Source organism: Panthera uncia, chromosome E1 (genome assembly GCF_023721935.1).
Source record: "Panthera uncia isolate 11264 chromosome E1, Puncia_PCG_1.0, whole genome shotgun sequence".
Taxonomy (NCBI): Eukaryota; Metazoa; Chordata; class Mammalia; order Carnivora; family Felidae; genus Panthera; species Panthera uncia.
The window spans coordinates 34,105,827-34,130,697 of record NC_064814.1 but is presented as its reverse complement, the minus strand read 5'-3'; the positions used below and the strand labels follow the sequence as shown (position 1 = coordinate 34,130,697).

The 24,871-nt window shown below is 34.0% G+C and overlaps 1 protein-coding gene across 10 annotated transcripts in view; it reads left to right on the top strand.

The window, feature by feature from the left end:
* BCAS3 (BCAS3 microtubule associated cell migration factor) overlaps positions 1–24,871 on the top strand; it is a 611,080-nt gene that overhangs the window by 164,378 nt on the left and 421,831 nt on the right. For all 10 annotated transcript variants that reach the window (XM_049637825.1, XM_049637821.1, XM_049637826.1 and 7 more), the window contains 3 exons: positions 87–163; positions 7,273–7,356; positions 20,524–20,694. In XM_049637825.1, the coding sequence (XP_049493782.1) occupies positions 87–163; positions 7,273–7,356; positions 20,524–20,694 (332 nt within the window). The remainder of the gene's footprint in view (positions 1–86; positions 164–7,272; positions 7,357–20,523; positions 20,695–24,871) is intronic.

The window sequence follows — 24,871 nt, the reverse complement described above, 5'->3', positions numbered from 1 at the left end:
GTTTTGTTTTTATGGCATCAAAATATGATGTGCCAACAGAAAACTTATTAAGAAATATCTCAATATTGCCATTTCAAATTTTTCAGGCTGCTATCCTTGCCCAGGGCCCAATATGAATCCTATTGCTCTTGGGAGCCGTTGGCTTGCTTATGCAGAAAACAAGGTAAGGTGTGGCTCATTTTTGGATTGTTTGTAATGGAGCAAGTGTTGAAGAATTTTCCAAAGTTGATTGCCAACCAATAATGAATATTTAACTTACTAGTTTTTCTTTGCTTAGATTTTGCTTTTAATTGGGCAACCAGTAATTATCCTATCTCCCTTATTGCTTAGGATCAGTATTTGGGCTCAACTTTAATTTTCTAGGCTTGGTTTTTGTTTTTTGTTTTTAATTTTTTATGTTTATGTGTTTATTTAATTTTATTTTTTTAATTTTGTTTCTAATTTTTTTTTAAAATTTACATCCAAATTAGTTAGCATATAGTGAAACAATGATTTCAGGAGTAGATTCCTTAATGTCCCTTACCCATTTAGCCCATTCCCCCCTCCCACAACCCCTCCAGCAGCCCTCAGTTTGTTCTTCGTATTTAAGAGTCTCTTCTGTTTTATCCCCCTCCCTGTTTTTATATTATTTTTGTTTCCCTTCCCTTATGTTCATCTGTTTTGTCTCTTAAAGTCCTCATATGAGTGAAGTCATATGATTTTTGTCTTTCTCTTGACTAATTTCGCTTAGCATAATACCCTCCAGTTCCATCCACATAGTTGCAAATGGCAAGATTTCATTCTTTTTGATTGCTGAGTAATACTCCATTGTATGTATGTATGTATGTGTGTGTGTGTGTGTATATATATCTATATATGTATATATATGTATATATCTATATCTATATCTATATCTATATCTATATCTATATCTATGTCTATGTCTATATCCCACATCGTCTTTATCCATTCATCCATCGATGGACATTTGGGCTCTTTCCATGCTTTGGCTATTGTTGATAGTGCTGCTGTAAACATGGGGGTGCATGTGCCCTTTCGAAACAGCACACCTGTATCCCGTGGATCAATGCCTGTATCCCGTGGATCAATGCAATAGCTGGGTTGTAGGGTAGTTCTATTTTTAGTTTTTGGAAGAACCTCCATACTGTTTTCCAGAGTGGCTGCACCAGCTTGTATTCCCACCAACAATGCAAAAGATATCCTCTTTCTCCGCATCCTCGCCAACATCTGTTGTTGCCTGAGTTGTTAATGTTTGCCATTCTGACAGCTGTGAGGTGGTGTCTCATTGTGGTTTTGATTTGTATTTCCCTGATGATGAATGATGTTGAGCATTTTTTCATGAGTCGGTTGCCCATCTGGATGTCTTCCTTGGAGAAGTGTCTATTCATGTCTTTTGCCCATTTCTTCACTGGATTATTTGCCTTTTGGGTGTTGAGTTTGATAAGTTCTTTATAAATTTTGGATACTAACCCTTTATCTGATATGTCATTTGCAAATATCTTCTCCCATTCTGTCAGTTGCCTTTTAGTTTTGCTATGTGTTTATTTTGAGAGAGAGAGAGAGGGAGGGAGGGAGAGAGAGAGAGAGAGAATGAATTCCAAGCAGGCTCCATGCTGCCAGCACAGAGCCTAACGCTGGGCTTGAACTCACCAGCTCAGGACCTGAATCGAAAGCAAGAGTTGGATGCTTAACTGAGCCACCCAGGCACTCCTAGGCTTGGTTTGTTTGTTTGTTTGTTTGTTTACTTTTAATGTTTATTTTGAGAGAGAGAGAAAGACAGAGCATGAGCAGGGGAGGGGCAGAGAGAGAGGGAGATACAGAATCTGAAGCAGGCTCCAGGCTCTGAGCTGTCAGCACAGAGGCCGATGTGGGGCTCGAACTTACGAACTGTGAGATCATGACCTGAGCGAAGTCGGGCGCTCAACCGACTGAGCCACCCAGGTGCCCCTAGGCTTGGTTTTTTATAGAGAACTTTACTCCATCGATCTTAGGCACAGCATTGATACTACTTTAATAGCTTCTGTGGAGCTAGAAATCAGGGGGCAGGAATGACTTAAAAAAATTTTTTTTAAATGTATTAATTTTGAAAGACAGAGCACGAGTGGAGGAGGGACAGAGAGAGAGGGAGACATAGAATTCGCTCCAGGTTCTGAGTGGTCAGCACAGAGCCCGATGTGGGGCTCAAACTTGTGAACCGTGAGCTCATGACCTGAGCCAAAGTCGGCTGCTTAACTGAATGAGTCATCCAGGTGCCCCAGGAATGAGTTTGTTTTTATTGGTAGATTGGGAACTGAGGCATAGAATAATTTAATTGATGTTATGTGTCTACAACTAAATCTAAACAAGGGTTAAACTATTTGTCTTAATAATTAAATCATAGGCAGGGGCGCCTGGGTGGCGCAGTCGGTTAAGCGTCCGACTTCAGCCAGGTCATGATCTCGCGGTCCGTGAGTTCGAGCCCTGCGTCAGGCTCTGGGCTGATGGCTCGGAGCCTGGAGCCTGTTTCCGATTCTGTGTCTCCCTCTCTCTCTGCCCCTCCCCCGTTCATGCTCTGTCTCTCTCTGTCCCAAAAATAAATAAAAAACGTTGAAAAAAAAATTAAAAAAAAATCATAGGTGATCACATTTTGTTGAATCTTTTAGTTGTTTTTATGTTTTATTTATGTCCAATTCAACACCAAAGACAAATTGAATTTTCAGAAAGAAAATGTGAAATCTTTTTTATACCATTTAGTGCCCTTCATGTGAATATAGGATGAAATCTAAAAAATATTACAGACTTCAAAGAAGATTATCATTTTTTGTTTCATTTTAGTTTGCTTGTATAGTTATATATTGAGATAATAGCAGAATAATAGGAAATAATATTTATTGAAGAGTTCTTAACACAAATCTGGATATGGTAAGTACAATAATTATTTGGAGAAACTACATAGCATGTAAATCTCTGGAATTCACAAAATCAAGAAACTACTGAAGAAAGTTATTTTTGTAGATGAATTCCTTGATACTTTTTCCAAAATTCTGTTTGCTACAGATAGATACTTTGTATCTTACTGAATGCCATGTTTATGCTCCATTCTGTTATTTCTCTTCATTTTCTAGTATATCTCATAAAAATAGCTCTTTACAAATTACTCTTTTCAAACAAGACAAGAGGCATACAATTCAGTGTGGTAACATAATGGTGTCTTCAAATGTTTAAATATATAATATGTTTCTTTGAGTGCTGGAGACATCCAACAAGAAGATGTATAAATTGTCCCCTGGTTCTTGTAGATGTATTCTCACATGGGGGAAAGTACCCATTTAGAATTGTAGGTGATATGCAAATAGTTACATATCGTTTTCTAGCAGAGGAAACTCCCTTCACAGATACATACTGGGTGTGTGCCAGTTATCTTGCTTGTCTTGCCTTTGTAGAGATATGTGTTGATAATATCTAGCATTACATACAGAGATCAGAAAGTGTAGTGGCATTTATGGGGAGTTTGCTAATCAGATAGCTCTACCATCCTTTGGAAGAAATATTTTCAGATACATGTATTTCCAATAGCATTTATGTAAATGCTAGTATTTATTAACAGTTTCTGATTGTTTTAGTACCAGTGTCTGATTGCTTTGGTTTTGGGGCTGAGTGTGGAATTGCAAACTTAATTGAATTTTGGAGTAACAATATTTTTTAATGAAAATGCTTTTTGACTAAAATTTTAAGCAAGATGCCATATATACTGATTGGGTTTGTTTTTCAGTGGTTCTCTTTATTTTATTTTATTTTATTTTTTATTTTTTAAACTTTACATCCAAATTAGTTAGCATATAGTGCAAAAGTGATTTCAGGAGTAGATTCCTTAGTGCCGCTTACCCATTTAGCCCATCCCCCCTCCCACAACCCTTCCAGTAACCCTCTGTTTGTTCTCCATATTTAAGAGTCTCTTATATTTTGTCCCCTCCATGTTTTTATTTTTGTTTCCCTTCCCTTATGTTCATCTGTTTTGTCTCTTAAAGTCCTCCTATGAGTGAAGTCATAGGATTTTTGTCTTTCTCTTTCTCTTGACTAATTTCACTTAGCATAATACCCTCCAGTTCCATCCACATAGTTGCAAATGGCAAGATTTCATTCTTTTTGATTGCCAAGTAATACTCCATTATATACACACACACACACACACACACACACACACACACACCCCACATCTTCTTTATCCATTCATCCATCAATGGACATTTGGGCTCTTTCCATACTTTGGCTATTGTTGATAGTGCTGCTATAAACATGGGGGTACATGTGCCCTTTCGAAACAGCACACCTTTTTCCTGTGGATCAATGCATACTGTGCAATTGCTGGGTCGTAGGGTAGTTCTATTTTTAGTTTTTTGAGGAACTTCCATACTGTTTTCCAGAGTGGCTGCACCAGCTTGCATTCCCATCAATGGTTCTTTTTAAATGTCCTTTTAACTAGGAAAGCTTATAGAAAAGTTGTAAGAATAAATATAGTACAAATAGCACAAAGCACACCCATATATCTTTTACTCAGATTGGCCTTTTAATTATTTCAGAGTAAGTTGCATATATCACATTACTCCTAAATACTTAGTCAATTTAATCTTTTTTTTTTTTTTTTTTTTTTTTTGAGAGAGAGAGAGGGAGAGGGAGAGCACAAGTGGGGGAAGGGAAGAGGGAGAGGGTTCATCTAGCATCTGCCCTGTCTCAGCCCTGGAATCTGCTACTTCTTATTTTCCTGGTTCCTTTTAATGGGCCAGAACTTTAGATACTTAGCTTTGTCCAGTAGATGTGCTCATTGTTACTGGGGTGTTTTTACTTCTAGACACTTTCAGTGGACAAAGTTTGGAAACACACATACTTCTATGCATACATAATGGGAAAGTATACAAATACATATATGTATTTGTACACCTATACACACACACACACACATATTTTGGAAATGAAGGTTAGACATTGGTATTTTCCACAGGATTCTTTCCTTTCATCCTCCATTTATTTCTTATTTATATGTTCCTTGTTTCGCATGGGAGACTCTGATATCACACGTTTATTTCATTTGTTGAATCCTATAATGGCAAAAGTAATTGCAGAATTGTTTGCTCACACAACTACAAATATCAAGCCAAATAAAAAGCGTTCAGGATTTCTTGTAGTTCTCTCCAGTCCCATTGCTGCCCCAAACTGAAGATATACAGTCAAATACTGTGTTCAAATATTACTTTGATTATCCTTATCTCTCCCTTTCTGCCTTCCTTCATTGTTGTTACAGTTTTCATTTGATATCTAATTACATACACTTATTTTTATTTTTATGTTTTATTTACTTGCTTATATATTTCATTGTTATATGTATTTATATTTCCCTTTCTTTCCAAAAGATTAAATAATATACTTGCTCTTTTGTATGTTGCCTTTTAACTTATATTTTTTGAAAATCAGTCCATTTTATAGAGGTTTGCACTACAGAAATTTCTGATTCATCTTTAATTTTTGATGAATTGAGTTGCAAATGTAATTTTCTAACAAGTCTAAAGTTTTAAACAAAAATTTCTGGCTTAGTTATGTTTGTGTTGAAATGCTGACTCGGTTTTAGTTGAATTGAAAAAGTGATAGTGTTGCTTATTTTCACATATTTATCCTTGATTATTTTAATTACTGGAAGCAGAGAAAAGATGGTAGTATTTCCAAGATAATGTCTTTCATTGCATATGTGGCAGGAGGCAGCAGAGGGATAACTTGCATAATTCTTTGAAATTGTATTTATGACTGAATGAGCGAGTGAGTGAATGAAAGGGATACTTTTTATTAGCTGAAATGATCACTTTCAAACTACCTGTTTTCCCCTATGTGAAATCACATTTGTGATCATCTGTCATTTGAAAAATTTCCTCACTACTGACCTTGAAATTTGCTCATGCAACAACACGTTTAGTGTGGCAGCTTGACATTTCATATCAGACATAAAGATACCCCATTATAACATATTATTATTGCTTTGAGCAATTGCTTTTCAATGTAGTGTCAGCGATATAAAAATTTTGATTTTAGAAGAATAAAAAGGTGACATTCATATTTATCAAATAATCATGTTTTAAATTATATAAGCATTTTTGTTTTTATGTTTTGAAAGAGGTAGATTCTTTCTGAATTATGTAGGCTTTTAAAATCATAACACAATGTGGAGCTTTTCTAATACTCTACAATTGTCATTTTATTTTTTTAATTTTTAAAAAGTTTATTTGTTTATTTTTGAGAGAGAGAGAGAGTGAGCAAGCAGGGAAGTGGCAGGGAGAGACAGAGAGAGAGAGAGAGAGAGAGAGAGAGAGAGAGAGAGAGAGAGAGAGTCCCAAGAAAGCTCCGTGCTGTCAGCACAGAGCCTGATGCAGGTCCCGAACCCACAAACTCTGAGAAAATGACCTGTGCTGAAACCAAGATTGGATGCTTCACCAACAGAGCCACCCAGGTGCCCCTGTCATTTTATTAAAAAATTTTTTTTAAAATATAAAGATCTGGCTAATGAATTAAAAAACCCTAAATTTAGGAAGTGTAGGAGCAGTGGAGATTTTAATCCTGGTTTATTGCTTTAGTCCATGAGAGAATCATGCTATCAAACTAGTGATTCACTTTGAAAATTGAATGAAAGTGAATTGATTTGGTTGGTTTATTTACATCAGTCGTGACTAAAGGCACGTCTTTTTCATTCTGTGGTAATACTAGTAAGCCCTCTGAAGTGGACAGCTACTATATGCCTCACAGTTGATTTATGCATGATTTGTGCCACTATTCCCCTGACTTAATTGAAAATGGAAATATGATAAATTATTTTGCCTCTTTTTTGGCTTTTCTTTTACTATCTTTATGTAGGAATTAAGAGGACAAAACCTCCAATTTGCTAGTATGTTAAATATTTAATGTTAGAAAGGCAAGTCTAAGTCCTTTGATTATGTTTTAAAATTTATTTGTGGAATGGCTGCCAGATCCCAAATACTACCATTTTAGAGTTTATGAATTCTTAAAGACTATTCATCTGATAATTAAAAATTGTATTTGAGCATGACACTGCCTGAGTGGCACCAGTAGATTATAAAAAGAGGGAAAAGTGTCTTGGCAGGGCTTTTAGCTGTTTGCCTGAAACACTCATACAAACATTCACCCCTCCCACCCTCATTCTGCTTGATAAATAAGCTCTGTCCTAATAGCCTGTAGAATTAAACAGTTTAATAGAAATAACTTTCTGGCTTTTCTCTCTGTCTCTTTTTCCAGTTGATTCGATGTCATCAGTCCCGTGGTGGAGCCTGTGGAGACAACATTCAGTCTTATACTGCCACAGTCATTAGTGCTGCTAAAGTGAGTATTGAGTAGTCCCTAGGAGTTGTGATTTTGTGGAGTAAATATCAGGTTTCTCTCCTGAATTGTGTTGAAATTTTTCCTTCCCTTTTTGTTCACAAATGTGGAATAAACTTAAGTAAGTCAGAATATTTTTGCCACTCGTGAAGATTGATGACTACATAATTAGATATTTAATCTCTTAAGGTTCATAAATCATACATTATTTTCTATTATAATTATAGGGTTTGTATTTATCAAATTTTAAATATTTAAGTCTGTTAGCTAGATTAAAATCTATTATATAATTAATAACATTTTTGAGAGAAGCTTTATATATATGTTTTAAGTAGTGACTTCTGGGTTCTTTTTCTGTGATTTCCATCATTCCATCTATACTGACATCCTTTTGTATCTTCGAATATTTATGAATCTTCTTCATGTAAAAAGAATATTATTCCTTAAGAAAACTTGAGTCAAACCCCTGGCACATTCAAAGACTCTTTCATGTCACAGGGCTGCCCTCTATGTGTTTGTCAAGTGAGCTCTGTTTGTGTGTGTGCGAGGGTTAATTTTGATGATGGCTCTTAAACTTTATGCTGATTATAAGGTATTCTTATAATCACTATCCTTTTGAATTGTGAAGTATACAACAAAACAATTCTAATAATAGGGATGACATAGTGAATCTAAATGACAGCATGTAATAGAAAGCACAACTATTCAGAAAAGAACAACAGTTTAAAGCAAACCACAGGGAGGGAATGAAAGGTCACACTGTTTTATGTAAAACAAATACAAAAATACTTCAAGATTGATCACAAGTACTTACATGTTATGCTTTAGAATGTGTTCCTTGGTTTGAAGAGAGAAGCATTACATATTTTTTACTCAGAAAGGAAATGAAATACTGAATGTCTTTATGCTTACAGCACTATATACTTTGGCTTTTAGAATGTTCAAAAAAATTGCTTACTTTTTTCCATTGTGTATGTAAAAATTATGATGGTTATTTCAGTGAAGAGAATTCTGAGACAGAGTAATTAGCCAGCATCAGTGTTCTTCTATAGTTAGTTTATAATAGATCCACAAAATATACCAATGAGATCTAGTTCTCATGTATTATATTCCTTTTAGACTTATCTGTGCCATACATGTTAATTAGGATAGTTCATTGTATTATCATTTGAATAATTTTCAGTTCTGTGGTAGTGGACAGCTTTTCAGGTCTTCTTTGCTATAATGTGTTTGTGTGCTTACATAAAAGAAAACTGACCTGCTTCATTCAGTAACAGTTTTGCTGTTTAACTTTTAGCTGAATGTGGACATGTGGACAAACTCTAGCTAAATGAGGCTAGAGTTAATGTGCTTGGAAAAGAACAAGTTTGAACTCTCCAGTTTTCTGTACCACATATTGAGAACTGTGAGGGATAAGCTCATGTCTTCCACATTTTAAATTCTCAGAAATTATGATGATGACAACACTCTAATCCAATCAGTTTCCAATAGACCATTGGTCACCAGTGGAATTGGTGTTGATTGAAATTCATCATTAGCTCGGGCAGTTGATAAAATTCTGCCATTGACCCTTGAATAAAGTAGTTAATATTTAATTTTTGTTTAATTGCTTTTGTCTGATTTTTAAAAACATTTTTACTTATTTTTTTAATGTTTATTTATTTTTGAGAGAGAGATAGTGCGAGAGGGGAGGGGCGGAGGGGGGGCGGCGGGATAGAGGATCTGAAGCAGGCTCTGTGCTGATAGCAGCAAGCCTGATGTGGCACCTGAACTCACAAACCTGGAGATCATGACCTGAGCCGAAGTTGGACACTCAACTGACTGAGCCACCGAGGCACCCCGCTTTTGTCTGATTTTAATGCTTATTCATGCTCCTGTTTATAAATTTACAAAATGAAAGAAAAACAAAACCATAAACATAAAAGTTACCCATTTCTTTTTTTTTCCCCCACATTTTTATTTAAATTCCAGCTAGTTAACATACAGTTGCAACATGAGTTTCAGGTGTAGAATTTAGTGATTCATCACCCACATACAACACCTGGTGCTCATCACAAGTGCCCTCCTTTTTACCCATCACCTATTTAACCCATCCCCCTGCCCACCTCCCCTCCAGTAGCCCTCAGTTTGTTCTCTATGGTTAAGCGTCTGTTTCTGATTTGCTTCTGGTTTTTTTCCCCCTTATGTTCATTTGTTTTGTTTCTTACACATATGAGCGAAATCATGTTTTTTGTCTTTCTCTGACTTCTTTTGCTCTCTAGTTCCATCCATACTGTTGTAAATGGCAAGATTTCATTCTTTTTTTTATAGCTGAGTAATATTCCATATGTACATATTATATATCCAACTTCTATATCCATTCATCAATCAGTGGACACCTGGGCTCTTTCCGTAGTTTGGCTCTTGTTGATAATGCTGCTATAAATATACAATAGGGTGCATGTATTCCTTTGAATCAGTATTTTTGTATCCTTTGGGTTGGTACCCAGTAGTGCAATTGCTGGGTTGTAAGATAGTTCTATTTTAATGTTTATTTTTGAGAGAGAGAGAGGGGGAGAGCGAGAGCGAACAAGTGAGCACGAGTGAGGAAGGGGCAGAGAGAGAAGGAGACACAGAATCCTAAGCAGGCTCCAGGCTCTGAGCTGTCAGCACAGAGCCCGATGTGAGGCTTGAATTCACCAACTGCAAGATCATGACTTGAGCTGAAGTTGGACGCTTAACTGATGGAGCCACCCAGGTGCCCCAGATAGTTCTATTTTTAACTTTTTGAGAAACTTCCATACTGTTTTCCAGAGTGGCTGCACAAGTTTGCATTCCCACTAGTACTGTAAGGGGGGCTCCCCTTTCTCGGCATCCTCACCAAACCTTTGTTTCCTGTGTTGTTGATTTTAGCCATTCTGACAGGGATGAGGTGATATCTCATTGTAGATTTCTTTTGTATTTCCCTGATGATGAATGATGTTGAGCATCTTTTCATGTGTCTGTTAACCATCTGTAAAGTCACCCATTTCTTGAGTCTTACTGGGCTTACCAGGTAGTAAAATCCATATTGTACACTGCCTTTTAAACTTATGTGTAACTTATATGCCATGAAATATTTTTGAAAACACTTTCATATGTAATATTTTTGTACTTATGGACTCCTGTGTTACCATGAATGTTTTGAGATTTACTTAAAAATATTAAGTTAATTTGGTATTTAGTACTAGTATTTAGTTATTTTCCTGAAATTCTACCAGAAATAGAATGATCCTTCATTTCACTTTCAAGGTATGGATATTTTATATAGGAAAGATTGGAAAGTTGAGATGATTTTGCCTCCTAAGTGATAATTTCTTCTAGTAAGATATTAGATACAAGAAACTTTGTGGGTAAATTAGCTTTCTGAGGTATAAGGCAGTTCCAGTTTTCCATGGTAGGTACATCAGAATTAAGTAGTCTTTGTTACCATTACATTATGTATTATACTTCTATTTATATTAGTATATTCACTTATGAAAATTCATCATGATGTACACTTATAATTCCTGTACTTTTCTGTATGAGGGAATATAAGTTTACTAAGAAAAGAACAATGTCATGTATATATCTTCAGGCCTAGAAGATATTCTAGGATATTCTTTTCCAGAGAATGCTCACATTTAAGAATGAACAATGGCAATATTACAAAGACTCTTCCATAGAATAAGAGATAATGCCTAATATTGTTTTATGATGCAGGATGACCTTGATACTGAATCTTGACAAGAGCATTGTGAAAAAGGAAAACTATAGTCCTGTCTTACTCATGAACATGAAAAATCCTGAAAAATCCTAAACAAAATATTAGCAGAGAAAAATTAAATATGTTGTAAGGATAATGTGTCCCAATCCAGTTGGGATAATTCCATAATATAAGGCTGGTTTATTACTCAAAATCAATGAATGTAATTTGTACATGAACAGAATAAAGGAGAAAAATTATATGATTATCTTGATATATACACAAAAAGGGTTTGATAAAATCAAACATATATGCATTGATAAAGTCTTTTAGTAAATAGTGATCATTTCTGGTTCTCTAGAATTCAGTTTTTTCTCAAATTACTAAATTGTTTAAATGTAGTAAACATAGTTAATATAAAGTCTTTCTGATAACTCCAATGTCTGGCTTCTTTTTGGGTGTATTTTTATTGTTTGCTATTTTTGCTGGTTCTCACTAATGATGTCTTGACTCCTTGTTTGCTAGAATTTATTTTAAAAATCTGTAGAAACAAGTTTGAATTTGAGATACCAGAGTTCTGTGGCACTCTTAGTCTTGGACCCTCCTAATCCAGTTTCTGGGATTGAGTTCCTTAAGGAATTTAAAGCTCACCTGAAATAGTTATGGGAGCCTGATTACTACAGATTAACTATTATTTCTATTGTTGTGTTCCTTTGTGCCTCAACCAAAAACATGGAAACTCATTAGATAGATCCCCTTGGACATGACCACCTAGTACCACAGGTCCATCAAAAACACCACTCAGTCTCTTAGAAGTCTCCTCTAGAATCATCAGATCCATCTAGGCCTAAATACCCAACTCACATGTGTGGGATTTTCTTGTTCTCTTGGATTTGGATCTAGAAGCTCTCTACTATCTTGTTAAATATTCAATACCTTTAAGCAGAGTTAAAAAAAAAAAATTCTCCTCGGTTATCCTACTTGCTTTCATTGGTAGGATTGATCTGATTTACCTAGCCTGCCATTATTGAAAATCGAAAATAAAATTTCTGTTTATTTTCTGCCTACCTATTTATCTACTTAGAAATGATAAAAAAGGTAATTTTTGAGATACAACATGGAAAACATTTAAAACATGTAGTATGTGCTCCTTAAAATACTAATCTTAAAATATTCACTTTGAGGAACTTGTGAAATCACTTTTTCTGAAAGTGATCACTTGTCAAATCACTTTTTCTGAAAGATTAATCATTAATATTTTTCTCTTGCTGATGACAGCTGCTTATGACTTCATAGAGGTTAACCACTTTGTTATACAGAAGGATTAATTTTTAAATTTTTATTCTTATTTTTTGTCTCACCAGATACTTGTAAGCAAAAATATATTAATTGCATATGTACTTGGATCTCCTTAGAGGAAATAATGTTTTTACAGTTTCTCTGGATTTTCAAATAGTAGTTAAAATTTATCTTTCTACTTCTAGATTTTTCTCTTTGTTTTTCCAAATAATTTATTTGGCTTTCCTTATAAAGAATATAATGGTGATGAATTCTCTGTGGCAGTGCTAAGGGGAAAATTTTAATACTTAAATAGTTCAAATTGGGTTATTTTGATACATTTGTAAAATCTTGGTCCATATTTCCTAGTTACCACATATTACCACCTATTTGATTTTTCCTTTTAATGTGTTTTAACCCCAGTGTGGTAAATTGATTTAGTAAATATGCCTCTTTTTTCCCCCTGGTTATCTGATAACTTCTTAATGACAACTAACAGCTTTTGTGAGAGCAGCACCATTACCACTAATGGACAGGGGTGGACAGCTGATATGGCATGAGAAAGGTTAAAGATGACTAGTGACCCTTTGACAAATCTGTCTGCACACAACAGAATAATACCATGCTCATTTGAATTTTTGGTCTGAGTGGATTATCTGACATATTTGTTATAATCTTACATTCAGCTCTCTTATGAGATAGAGTTTGGTTCTGTGGATACTCCTGTTAAGGTTAGTCAGGAATATGGTAAACTTTTTAGCTACCTCAGGCTGTTAAGACACTCAGTGTAAGTTAATATCTCCATTTGGCCAAATTAGATTTTTTTTAGTCCTAATTTTTACTGAGTCTTCATCCTTTTTTGGTATGTTGAGGAAATTATCAGGTATGTATACACTCTTTTGACTAAAATGTAATGAAAAGACTACTCTGAGGTGATTTAGATATTTAAATATGGTATATAGACACTATTAAATAACATTATATATTTCTTCTGGACAATGTGTTTGGGTGTAACATGGAAACAAATTTCTTCTAGAAGCAAAGGTCTTTATTGATGCAGAAAACTTCCAGTACCCCTCTCTCATCCCCTGCATTATACCTTATTTTGAAAGTTAATGAACTATAATAGGTAGTACTATCTTGTCACTTACTATAAAAGTGCAGATTTGATGACTGTTAAGTCTTGGGTTTAGATTTTATCCACTAATAAGATGACCCCACTGGTTGTTGTTAAGTTGTGTGTGTGTGTGTGTGTGTGTGAATTATCAGTAACTCTTCATGTGTTATGAGGCTTTGTGAAATATACTACTCTGTTTTCCCCCTTCCTGGAGTTTTTTCCTAGTTCTCTTGTATTGACTTTTCCTTTTATCTTATGGTTTCTTTGGTACATTTCTTCCCACTTTCTGTGTGCTCCAGTTATTTTAGTTTTATTCCTATTCATTGGTATCAAAGCATGAAATAATAGGCTCAAGGGCAAGTTGGGAGGATATACAACCAAAGGCTTGAAACCTGAAAGGCACATTCCTTTGATAAAGGGATAGCTCTGTTTAAGTGGGAGCATCTCCATTAGCATTAATGGAGTAAGTATAGCAGCTGAGGCATCTTAGAGGTTAATCAGGCTTCCTAGCCAGCTTTGACATCAATACACTGTGGCGCCTGATTTTGTTGGTCCTTCAGAGGCTTTCTTGACAACACTAACAGACTTTGTGTAAGTCATTTCTTGTGAATTATTGAAACAAATGTTTGGCTGCTAATTGAGGAACGCTAATGTGTTTTATAATCACTGCAGCTTGAGTTTTTAGTGCTAAACAAAGGAGTTACAATTGATTTGTGGCCTTTTCTTGGTTTCAGTCAGCTGTAAGTTACATCTTTTTGCTCAAGTTCAGCAAATGGCTTTGATGGTCATTTTATTTAAGTATTTATTAGGACACACTATTATGGTCTTCATTCCCCCCACCTCCCCAGAATTCGTCTGTGTTCTGAATTCATGAAGTGTGAGATCACAAGTAGTAACAGGAATAGATTACAAAGCAGTACTGGTTGGTGGTTAAAATCAGGCTTTGGAGATAGACAGTTCTATTATTGAATTCCGGCTTTGTCATTGGTTAGCTGTTTGAGATGCTGTTTTGCATCTACTGTGGTCTCAGTTTTCTGTTCTATAAACCTGAGGTGTTGTAGGAAATCTGTACAGATCATTTATGTTAAGAGCCTTGACAAGTTCACAGTTAAGTTTCCACAGAACATAGTTACAGTAAAATGATACATATATTACTAGTGTTATATGGTGTTTTAATGAAAAATTTCCTTGGAAAATAGATTTCCTTATCTTAATTCCAATCTAATTGTTGCTTAAATCACGTTTAGGCCTTTATAAATTACCTTCTTTGCCTACCATTTATAAAACTATTTGAAATATTATGTATATTAATAATTTTCATTTTAAAATTTAGCTATAGTATATATCAGAGTATAGGTGAGCATATTTCTTTGATTATTCTGAAAAGAGAGTCACTTCATTAAAGGTTAATTTGCAATATTTTAATAAAAACTTTCTCACAATTGGAATTGGAAGAAAATTATTTCTGAATGTCTGTATTACACGTAAATTTTGATATATCCATGTAATCTACATTACTTATTTTGACTCTACTGGTTAGATCTTTTTTCACTATTTATGAGTTGCATGCTTTTCTTTTTGTTTTTTTTTTTTCTCTTTTAGACAAAAACATCCCACAAAAACCTGTTGTTACTTTAACATTATTGTTAAAGTAATCAGATATAAGATTCACATAAAAGAAAAATACTCACATGAATTAGTTTATCTATTTGCTTCAAATGAAATGGAACTAAAATGTAATTATAAAACATCTTAAGTTGTCTTTAATTGAAATAGTATATTAGGAGTATTACATTGAATTGTTTTCTGTTACCAGAGAGAAAATAACCTTCTTAGCTAATCTTTTATGATGTTTTATTCATCTAGTAATTGGTATCTTGGATGGAGACTGTATTTCTACGTGCCAAATATTTTTTTAATTGAGGTAAAATTGGTATATAGCATAGACTTTTACATGTACATTATAATTGACATATGTATGCACTATAAAGTGATCACCACCAAAAGTCGCCATTCATCACCATCGAATTGACTGCCTTCACCCAATTTGCTTACCTCCCAACCCCCTTCCCCTCTGGTAATCAATCTGTTCTCTGTATCTGTGAGTTTGTTTTTATATTCTTCTGTTTGTTTCTTAGATTCCACTTATGAATGATATCAAATGGCATTTGTCTTTCTCTGTCTGACTTATTTCACTTAGCATAATACCCTCAAGCTCCATCTGTGTTGTCACAAATGGCAGTATTTCATTCTTCCATATGGCTAAGTAGTATTTGTGTGTGTGTGTGTGCAAGTGTCAGACACACACACACACACACACACACACACACCCTCTTTATCCATTTATCTATCAGTGGACACACTTAGGTTGTTTCCATATCTTGGCTATTATAAATAATGCTGCAATGAACATATGAACATAGAGGTTTATATATCTTTTTGAATCAGTATTTTCATATTCTTTGTATAAATACTCATAAGTAGAATAGCTGGATCATATGGCAGGTCTATTCTTAATTTTCTGAGGAATCTTAATGCTAATTTTTGTAGTGGCTGCACCAGTGTACATTCCCACCAACAACATATAAGGGTTCCCTTTACTCCACATTCTCTCTAACACTTGTTATTTCTTGTCTTTTTGATAATAGTCATTCTGACAGGTGTGAAGTGATTTCTCATTGTGGTTTTGATTTTTATTTCCCCGTTGATTAGTGATGTTGAACATCTTTTCATATCTGTTGGCCATCTATGTCTTCTTTGGAAAAATGTCTCTTCAGATATTCTGCCCATTTTTTTTTCTTATTGTTGCTATTGTTGAGTTCTAGGAGTTGTTTATATATTTTGGATATTAACCCTGTATCAGATGTATGATTTGCAAATATTTTCTCCCATTAAACATTTTAATTTTGATGTTGTTTTCCTGTGCTATGCAGAAGATGCTTTTTGGTTTGATACAGTCCCATTGGTTTATTTTTGCATTTGTTTCCCTTGCCTTTGGAGTCAGATCCACAAACACATCTCTAAGATTGATGTTTGTGAGCTTACCGCCTATGTTTTCTTATAGGAACTTTGTGGTTTTAGGTTGGTCTTACATTTAATTCTTTAATTCATTTTGAGTTAATTTTTGTGTATGGTATAAGAGAGTAGTCTAGTTTAATTCTATTACATAACTGTCCAATTTTTCTGGAACTATTTATTGAAGGGACTGTCCTTTCTCCATTGTATGTTCTTGGCTTCTTTGTTGTAAATTAATTGTATATTTGGGTAGTTATTTCTCAGCTATCAATTTTGTTCCATTGATATATTTGTATTTTTTATGCCAGTACCATACTGTTCTGATTACTATAAGTTTATAGAATAGTTTGAAATCAGGGACCATGATTTCAGCTTTGTTCTTTTTTTCTCAAGATTGCTTTGGCTAAAAGCATAAGAGACTGTTAAAAACTGAGAACAAACTGAGGGTTGATGGGGGGTGGGAGGGAGGGGAGGGTGGGGGATGGGTATTGAGGAGGGCACCTTTTGGGATGAGCACTGGGTGTTGTATGGAAACCAATTTGACAATAAATTTCATATATTGGAAAAAAAAAGATTGCTTTGGCTATTCTGGGTCTTTTATGGTACCATGCAAATTTTAGAATTATTTGTTCTAATTCTGTGAAAAATGCCTCTGGAATTTTGGTAGGAATTACACTGAATCTATAGATTGCAGTGGTGGTATGGACGTTTTAACAGTGTTAATTCTTCAATCCATGGGCATGGAATATCTTTCCTTTTATTTGTGTCTTCTTCATTTTCTTTCATTAGTGCCTTATAGTTCTCAGTGTACAGGTCTTTTGCTCCCTGGTTAAATTTATTCATAGGTATTTTATTCTTTTGATGCAATTGTAAATGACATTGCTTTCTTAATTTCTTTTTTACAATAGCTTATTATTAGTATATAGAAACATCACAGATTTATGTATATTGATTTTGTATTCTGCAACTTTACTGACTTTGTTTATTCGTTTTAACAGTTTTTTGATGGAGGTTTTCTATGTATTTGCACATAGTAATGATTTTACTACTTCTTTTCTGATTGGATGCCTTTTATTTATTTTTCTTGCCTTATTACTGTGACTAGGCTCCAATGCTGTATTGAATAAAAGTGGAGAAAGTGAACATTCTTGTCTTATCTTGTTCCCAATCTTAGAGGACAATCTTCCAGTTTTTCAGTATTAAGTATGATACTAGCTATGGGTTTATCATATAAAACCTTTACTATGTTGAGGCATGTATCCCTCATACCCACTTTGTTGAGAGTTTTTATCATAAATGGAGGTTGAATTTTTTCAAATGTTTTTTCTGCACCTATTGAAATGATCTTATGATTTCTGTCCTTCATTTTGTTAATGTGGTGTACCACATTGATTCGTGGATATTGAACCATTCTAGCTTCTCTGGAATAATTCCTACTTGATCATGGTGTATGATCCTTTTAATGTGTTGTTGAATTCGGTTTGCTAATATTTTGTTAAGGACTTTTGCATCTATGTTCATCAGTAATATTGGCCTGTAATTTTCCTTTGTTGTAGTGTCCTTGTTTGGTTTTGGTATCAGGGTAAAGTTAATGTCATGTTTTACATCTTTTTATTTTATGTATCCCTTAACTAATTGTAGTTTTAATTAGTTTTACTACTATTCTCTTTTAGCCTTTATACTTGTTTTATAAGTGATTAATCCACTATCTTTACAATATATTTATATTTTCCAATGAGAGTTTTACTTTTGTATGTTTCCTTGTGATTAAATACTAAATATTAAGTATTTCTTTTCAACTTAAAAGAAATCCCATTAACATTTCTTGTAAGGCCACTTTAGCAATGATGAACTCCTTTAGTTTTTGCTTATCTGGAAAACTCTTAATTTCCCCTTCAATTATGAGTGATAACTTTGCTAGGTAGAGAATTCTTGGTTGGAAGTTTTTTCCTTTTAGCACTTTGAATATGTTGTGCCACTCTCTTCTGGCCTGCAAAGTTTCTGCAAAAAAATCTTGATAGCCGTATGCGGTTTCCTTGTGTGTATTTATCTTGATACTTTTAAGATTCTCCCTTTAAGTTTTACCATTTTAATTATAATGTGTCTGGGTATGGAACTCTTTGGGGTTCCCACTTGTATGTCTATTTCCTTCACCAGATTAGGGAAGTCTTCAGCTATTAGTTTTTAAAACTTTTTTTCTGGCCCTTTCTCTCTTCTCTTCTGGGAACCATCTAATGTGAATGTTTTTCTGCTTGAAGTATTCCCAAGTTTTTTTTTTTTTTTTTTTTAATACATATATGTTTATTTTAATTCTTTCTCTTTTTGCTCCTTTGTCTGGGTGAGTTCCATTGTTTTGTCTTCCAGCTCACTGATCTGCTTCATCTAGTCTATTGTTGAACCTCTCTAGTGTATTTTTCAGTTCACTTATTATATTTTCAGCTCTGTAGCTTCTGTTTCATACTTTTTAATGTTTTCACTCCTTTTGTTGAAGTTCACACTGTGTTAATTCATTCCTCTGAGTTTGGTGAGCATCTTTATGGCCATTTATTTGAACTCTGTTGCTTATCTCATTTTATTAAGGTCTTTTTCTGGGGTTTTGTTCTTTGTTTGGAACATATTCCTCTGTCTTCTTATCTTGTCTTTCTGTGTTTGTTTCTATGTATTAGGCAAATCAGCTACCTCTATACCAATCTTGAATGAGTGGCCTTGAAGTATCCTGTGGGACTCAAGCATTTATCCTTCCTGGCCACCCAGTGCCAGATGCTCAAGGGGTGTCTCCTATGTGAGCTGTACATGGCTGCCCACCTCCTGTGGAGGAGCTGTGGCTGTGGCATGAGTGCATGGGGCTCTTGTCTGGCCCACCTGTGATGTGTGGCTGTGACATAGGAATGAGTGTCTACATGCCTAATCTTGTTGTGCAATATTATATAACAGCATATTATAGATTTAATTTGGAAGCATAACATTTTTCACATAGGCATTCTACCAGTGTTCAGTCTTTTTCATGCTAAAAAATAGATTGAAAATTAGATTTATAATATTTCAAAAAATAACCATAGATGTTGGTGAGGATATGGAGAGAAGGGAACCCTCTTACACTGTTGGTGAGAATGCAAACTGGTACAACCACTCTGGAAAAACAGTATGGAGATTCCTCAAAAAGTTAAAAAATAGAACTACCCTACGATCCAGCAATTACACTACTAGGTATTTACCCAATGGATACAAAAATACTGATTCAAAGGGACACATGCACCCTGATGTTCATAGCAGCATTATCAATAATAGCCCAGGTGTCCGTTGACTGATGAATGGATAAAGAAGATACATTAAAACAAACAAACACAAACAAATACAAATAAATAAATAAATAGAAATATTACTCAGCCATAAAAAAGAACAAAATTTTGCCCTTGTTATAGGCATTAAAGACAGGAGAAAAAAGAAATATTTTTTTAGAAAGATATAATTGTTCCTGGGGTGCCTGAGTGGCTCAGTTGGTTAAGCGTTTGACTTCAGCTCAGGTCACAATCTCATGGTTTGTGAGTTCAAGCCCCACATCGGGCTCTGTGCTTACAGCTCAGAGCCTGGAGCCTATTTTGGATTCTGTGTCTCTGTCTTTCTCTCTGACACTCCCCCACACCCCCTTTCTTTCTCTCTCAAAAATAAATAAACATTAAAAAATATATATGTAAATATATACTATATATCTATATGTAAGTATACATACATATATGTATATGTATATACACATATATATGTATAATTGTTCCCTTATGTGAAACAAAGTTCTTTAATCATTTACTTGTGGCTTTATTCTCACTATGCTGATTTTGGGGATTCTACTGATACCATTTACTCAAACTAATACTGATTTTCTAACTAAAATTTAAGATTGTATGAAAAGTCAGACTGAATTTTTGTGACAGTTCACTGCTACATATAGGTTTGTAAGACAATAGGGAATTGAAAAGGTAGGAGAATGAGCCAAATGCATATTTCTGTTTAGAATTCAAATACTGATGTGAAGTCATATATTTTATATTTCATTGCATAGACTTTGAAAACTGGTCTGACAATGGTCGGGAAAGTAGTGACTCAGCTGACAGGCACGCTGCCTTCAGGTATGACAGAAGATGACGTTGCCCTCCATAGTAATTCAAGGCGGAGTCCTCTGGTTCCAGGCATTATCACAGTAATTGACACTGAAACCGTTGGAGAGGGCCAGGTAAGAACTTCCAATGCAAGTAATGTAAAAATAATACCTGTGGGGTGTCTGGGTGGCTTAGTCAGTTAAGTGTCTGACTCTTGGTTTTGGCTAAGGTCATGATCTCATGGTTTTGTGAGTTTGAACCCTGCTTTGGGCTCTGTGCTAACAGTGCAGAGCCTACTTGAGGTTCTGTTTCCCTCTGTCTCTGTCCTTCCCCCACTTGCCCTGTCTTGTCTCTCTCTAAATAAATAAATCAACTTTAAAAAAATAATAAAGATGACACTTAATATAACCTAAATTGGAAGATTAATAATTGATCTTTAAGGCAGAGGCTTGCTGATAGAAGCAATCAATAGGACCTTCCATATTTTGGAGGGAATTAAATAAATTATTGATTAATTATGATAGTTACAAGTGACAATACTGTAAATAATATCAAGTTTTATTACAGACATTTATAAATGTGAGAAATACATAAAGTCTCAAAGTATATGTTAAGATACATACATGGTAATGCTTATCTACATACATATGTTGTAATCCTGTATCTTCAGATAATGCAGAAACATTTAGATTATAAAAATCTAATTATTACAAAAAACATGGAAAAATAAATTACATAGTGTAAATCTGGCTGGTAAGAAACCAGTTGGGTTTTGTTTTCTTCCCCCATGTATTCATAAAATCTTTTTCTTTTGTATCATAGTCTTGAATTTTAAAATACATCTCTGGGGGTGACTGGGTGTCTCAGTTGGTTAAGTGTCTGACTCTTGATTTAGGCTAAGGTAATGATCTCATGGTTCGGGTGTTCGAGCCCCACGTCGGGCTCTGGGCTGGTGGCGTGGAGCCTACTTGGGATTCTCTCTCTTTCCCTCTGTCTCTGCCCCTCCCCTGCTCGTGTTCTCACTTTCTCAAAATAAATAAACATTAAAAAATACATTTTGAACGGAAGGTAATTTTAAAATTCTAATAGTTTGTGATCATTGCTACAAAAAAAAATCCAATCTAAAATTGATTACTAGAATAGGATAGAAGTAGATTAACATTTATGAAATAGAAATTATTTTAATTTTATATAGAATATATATTTAATTCTTTTTTCAGAATATAATGTCTGGGAGCTATGTGAGTCTTTAAAGTATTAAACCTAAATACTGCATTTTTTTTTTTAAGGAAATATGTTTTCAGTTTAAATGGTGATTCGATACCTGATAAAAGATTAGCTTTGACTCAATACTCATGTACTAGTTCCTACAGTAAGATCAATTCGCATTTCTAAAAAACATAGACTACTGCAATTAAAAGCCAAAAAAAATTTGAAGTTCTAGATTACTGAATTTAGCTATTGTATTTTATTTGAAATCTGAATAATAATCAATCTCCACCTCCCCCATGTTAACTTTATGGTTCACCAAACATGTTAGAGTGCAGGCCTGTATTCTTGTTTAAAACTCTTTTTAATGAAGTGCTAGCAAACTTTTCAGTTGACTTGTAATGAATTTTTTTTAAGTTGTGTTAATTAGCTCAAGTTGATAGATACAGACAGATGTTAATTTTCTTTCTTAATTGGAATTAAATATTTAAACCCTAGTGTTTAATGAGTGTTAAAGTAAAAAATATTTTATTATGTCCTTTGATTCTTAATCAGTTTACCTCCAAGGCCACACACATTTTACTGAGTAGTAACAATCCTCCTGAACATTGTCTAGTTTGGTGAGCATAAGTCTGTTAAACATCTAACGTTTGTTGACAGATGGATTGTGGTCATTTAAAAGTAGAAAATGTTATCTCATGATTTTTGATGAAATAGAGGTATAACTCAATTTATTTTATTATATTTAAGTGTAGAAACATGTAAAAAGAAAAATTTTACATAATTATATAATTCTAATTAATGGCATATTAAATAGTGGCCTTATGTTTCCAAATATGCCCCCCCATTCTTTATTAACTTTTTATAACTTTAAAGTGCAATTCTCAGATTTGAAATATGGAAATGAACTGTAGATTGTGGAGTTGCAAAAGTTCACTTTTCTTTGGTAAATGAATTATTAACACTTGAAACAAGTAAAGTTGTTTATTAGGAAATAAGAATTATAGAAATGTTAACTTTAAAAGTTAAAAGAAGTTAAAAAGTGTTACTCAACCTGAAAAATATTATCTTTTCTATTATTTGTTGAGCTCATAATCTCTTTTCATTCCCACTTATAACATTCTGAATTTTTATTTGATTTAAAAATTGTTTTTATAAGGGAGGAAATAAATTGATATTCAGTAAATGGTAAGTTACTATGTGCATTTTGAAAGAATTATAACTATTTTTTAAAGCAACAAGATTTCCTGACTATAATACTATCCTCCTTTTTTTTTTTTTTATTACTGTGAATCTGTTTTTTGTTAAGAAGACATTTTTGTCTCTGATACATAGTTCAGTTGGAGTACAGAGCTGTTTTTAGGTTATGCTGGATTGTATTAAAAAGACTTCATGCGTTATTGTCCTAGATTTATCACCTCTAGCCCTTTCCGACTGATGTTTGACCTTAGCTGTAATGTTTTTCCTTTTCCATCTAAAGCTGACATTATGTCCACTTTTTCTGTTTAAATCCATTGAGCCTTTAATAAAGACATTTTCATGTTTACAGTGGCAATGTATAAAATTTGATTCACCATCTTTCTAATGCTAAATTGATTGATTTGATTTTATGTTGACGGTATCATTGCATGGTAACTGCATTAAGGAAGAGTGGATTTGATTGACTTTGTGTCCATTTTTTAATCTGTGTTACTTGTTTTATTTAAAAGCATTTTGTGGCTAAGATAAGCTAAGTGATATAATTTGCCTTTACACATTTATATAATTGAAGTTAGCAGTGTGGCAAAGTCCCTAATCAAAGGAAAATGCTCCAGAATGATGACCTAAACTTGAGTTATTTCTTTCTCTGGGTACAAGTGTTATTCATAATAATTTACTGCTTCCTGAAGTGTTTTATCTATCTTTTTGTTCACACGGCAAAAGCTTATCCACCTTGTATCAATTAAAGTACTTTGATTAATTTTAATATAGTCAAGTTATTATTAATGTATACTTAAGAAGTTCAGCCTGTTTAATTAAATGGGTACATATCTTAGGATAATTGTATTGGGATGTATTTTATATTATTAATTTGATGTTTTAGGCGAAGTGATAAGGCAATGGAGAAAATCCTTCCAAAAGTATCTGGTTGTTATGTTTGTGAAACTCATAAAGAGAAGCTTCAAAAAGTCTTATGTAATGGTATCAGGCTTTACTGTGCACCAAGATTAATGTGCCTTTTTACTAGACGCCTTCTGTATTGGTACCATCAAATAGAGTACTCAGTACTAATTGTATTGGAGACGGAGATATAAGATTATAGTGTATGAAAGGAAAGGGAATCTTGTAAGATTGAGTTAAAATAGAAAAGTAGACAAAACACAAATATTTCACAGAAAAAAATAAAACATACAGATTGTCTCTGACTTAAAATGTCTTGAGTTAATGATTTTTCAACTTTATGATGATATGAAAGTGATAGGAATTCAGTAGAAACCATACTTGGAATTTTGAATTTTGAACTTTCCCTAGCCCAGTGATATGTGGTATAATACTCTCTTGTGATTCTGGATAGCAACAACCAACTGCAGCTCTGAGTCAGCCTCGTGATCGTGAGGGTAAACAACTGATACACTTACACCTGTTCTGTACTCAGATAGCCATTGTGTTTCTCGCTTTTGGCATAGTATTCAATAAGTTACATGAGATATCCAGCATTTTGCTATAAAATAGGCTTTGTGTTAGATGATTTTGTCCAATTGTAGGCTAATGTGAGTGTTCTGAGCATGTTTAAGGTAGGGTAAGCTAAGGATGATGTTTGGTAGGTTAGGTGTATTAAATGCATTTTTGACTTAAGATGTGTTCAACTCACGATGGATTTATTGCGATGTAACCTCTTTGTAAGTTGAGGAAGATCTGTATATAAAATGCTGTATAATCTATATCCATGACTTCACTTGTTATAAGAGAAAGACAAATTTACACTGAGATACCATTTGTCGCCTGTGACAATTCAATGAGGGAAATTCAAAAGCAGTGTATTCTACGTTTTAACTTCTAATTTTGAAATAATTGTAGAGTCACATTAAGTTGCAGAAATGTATTCATGTGATCTTTACCCAG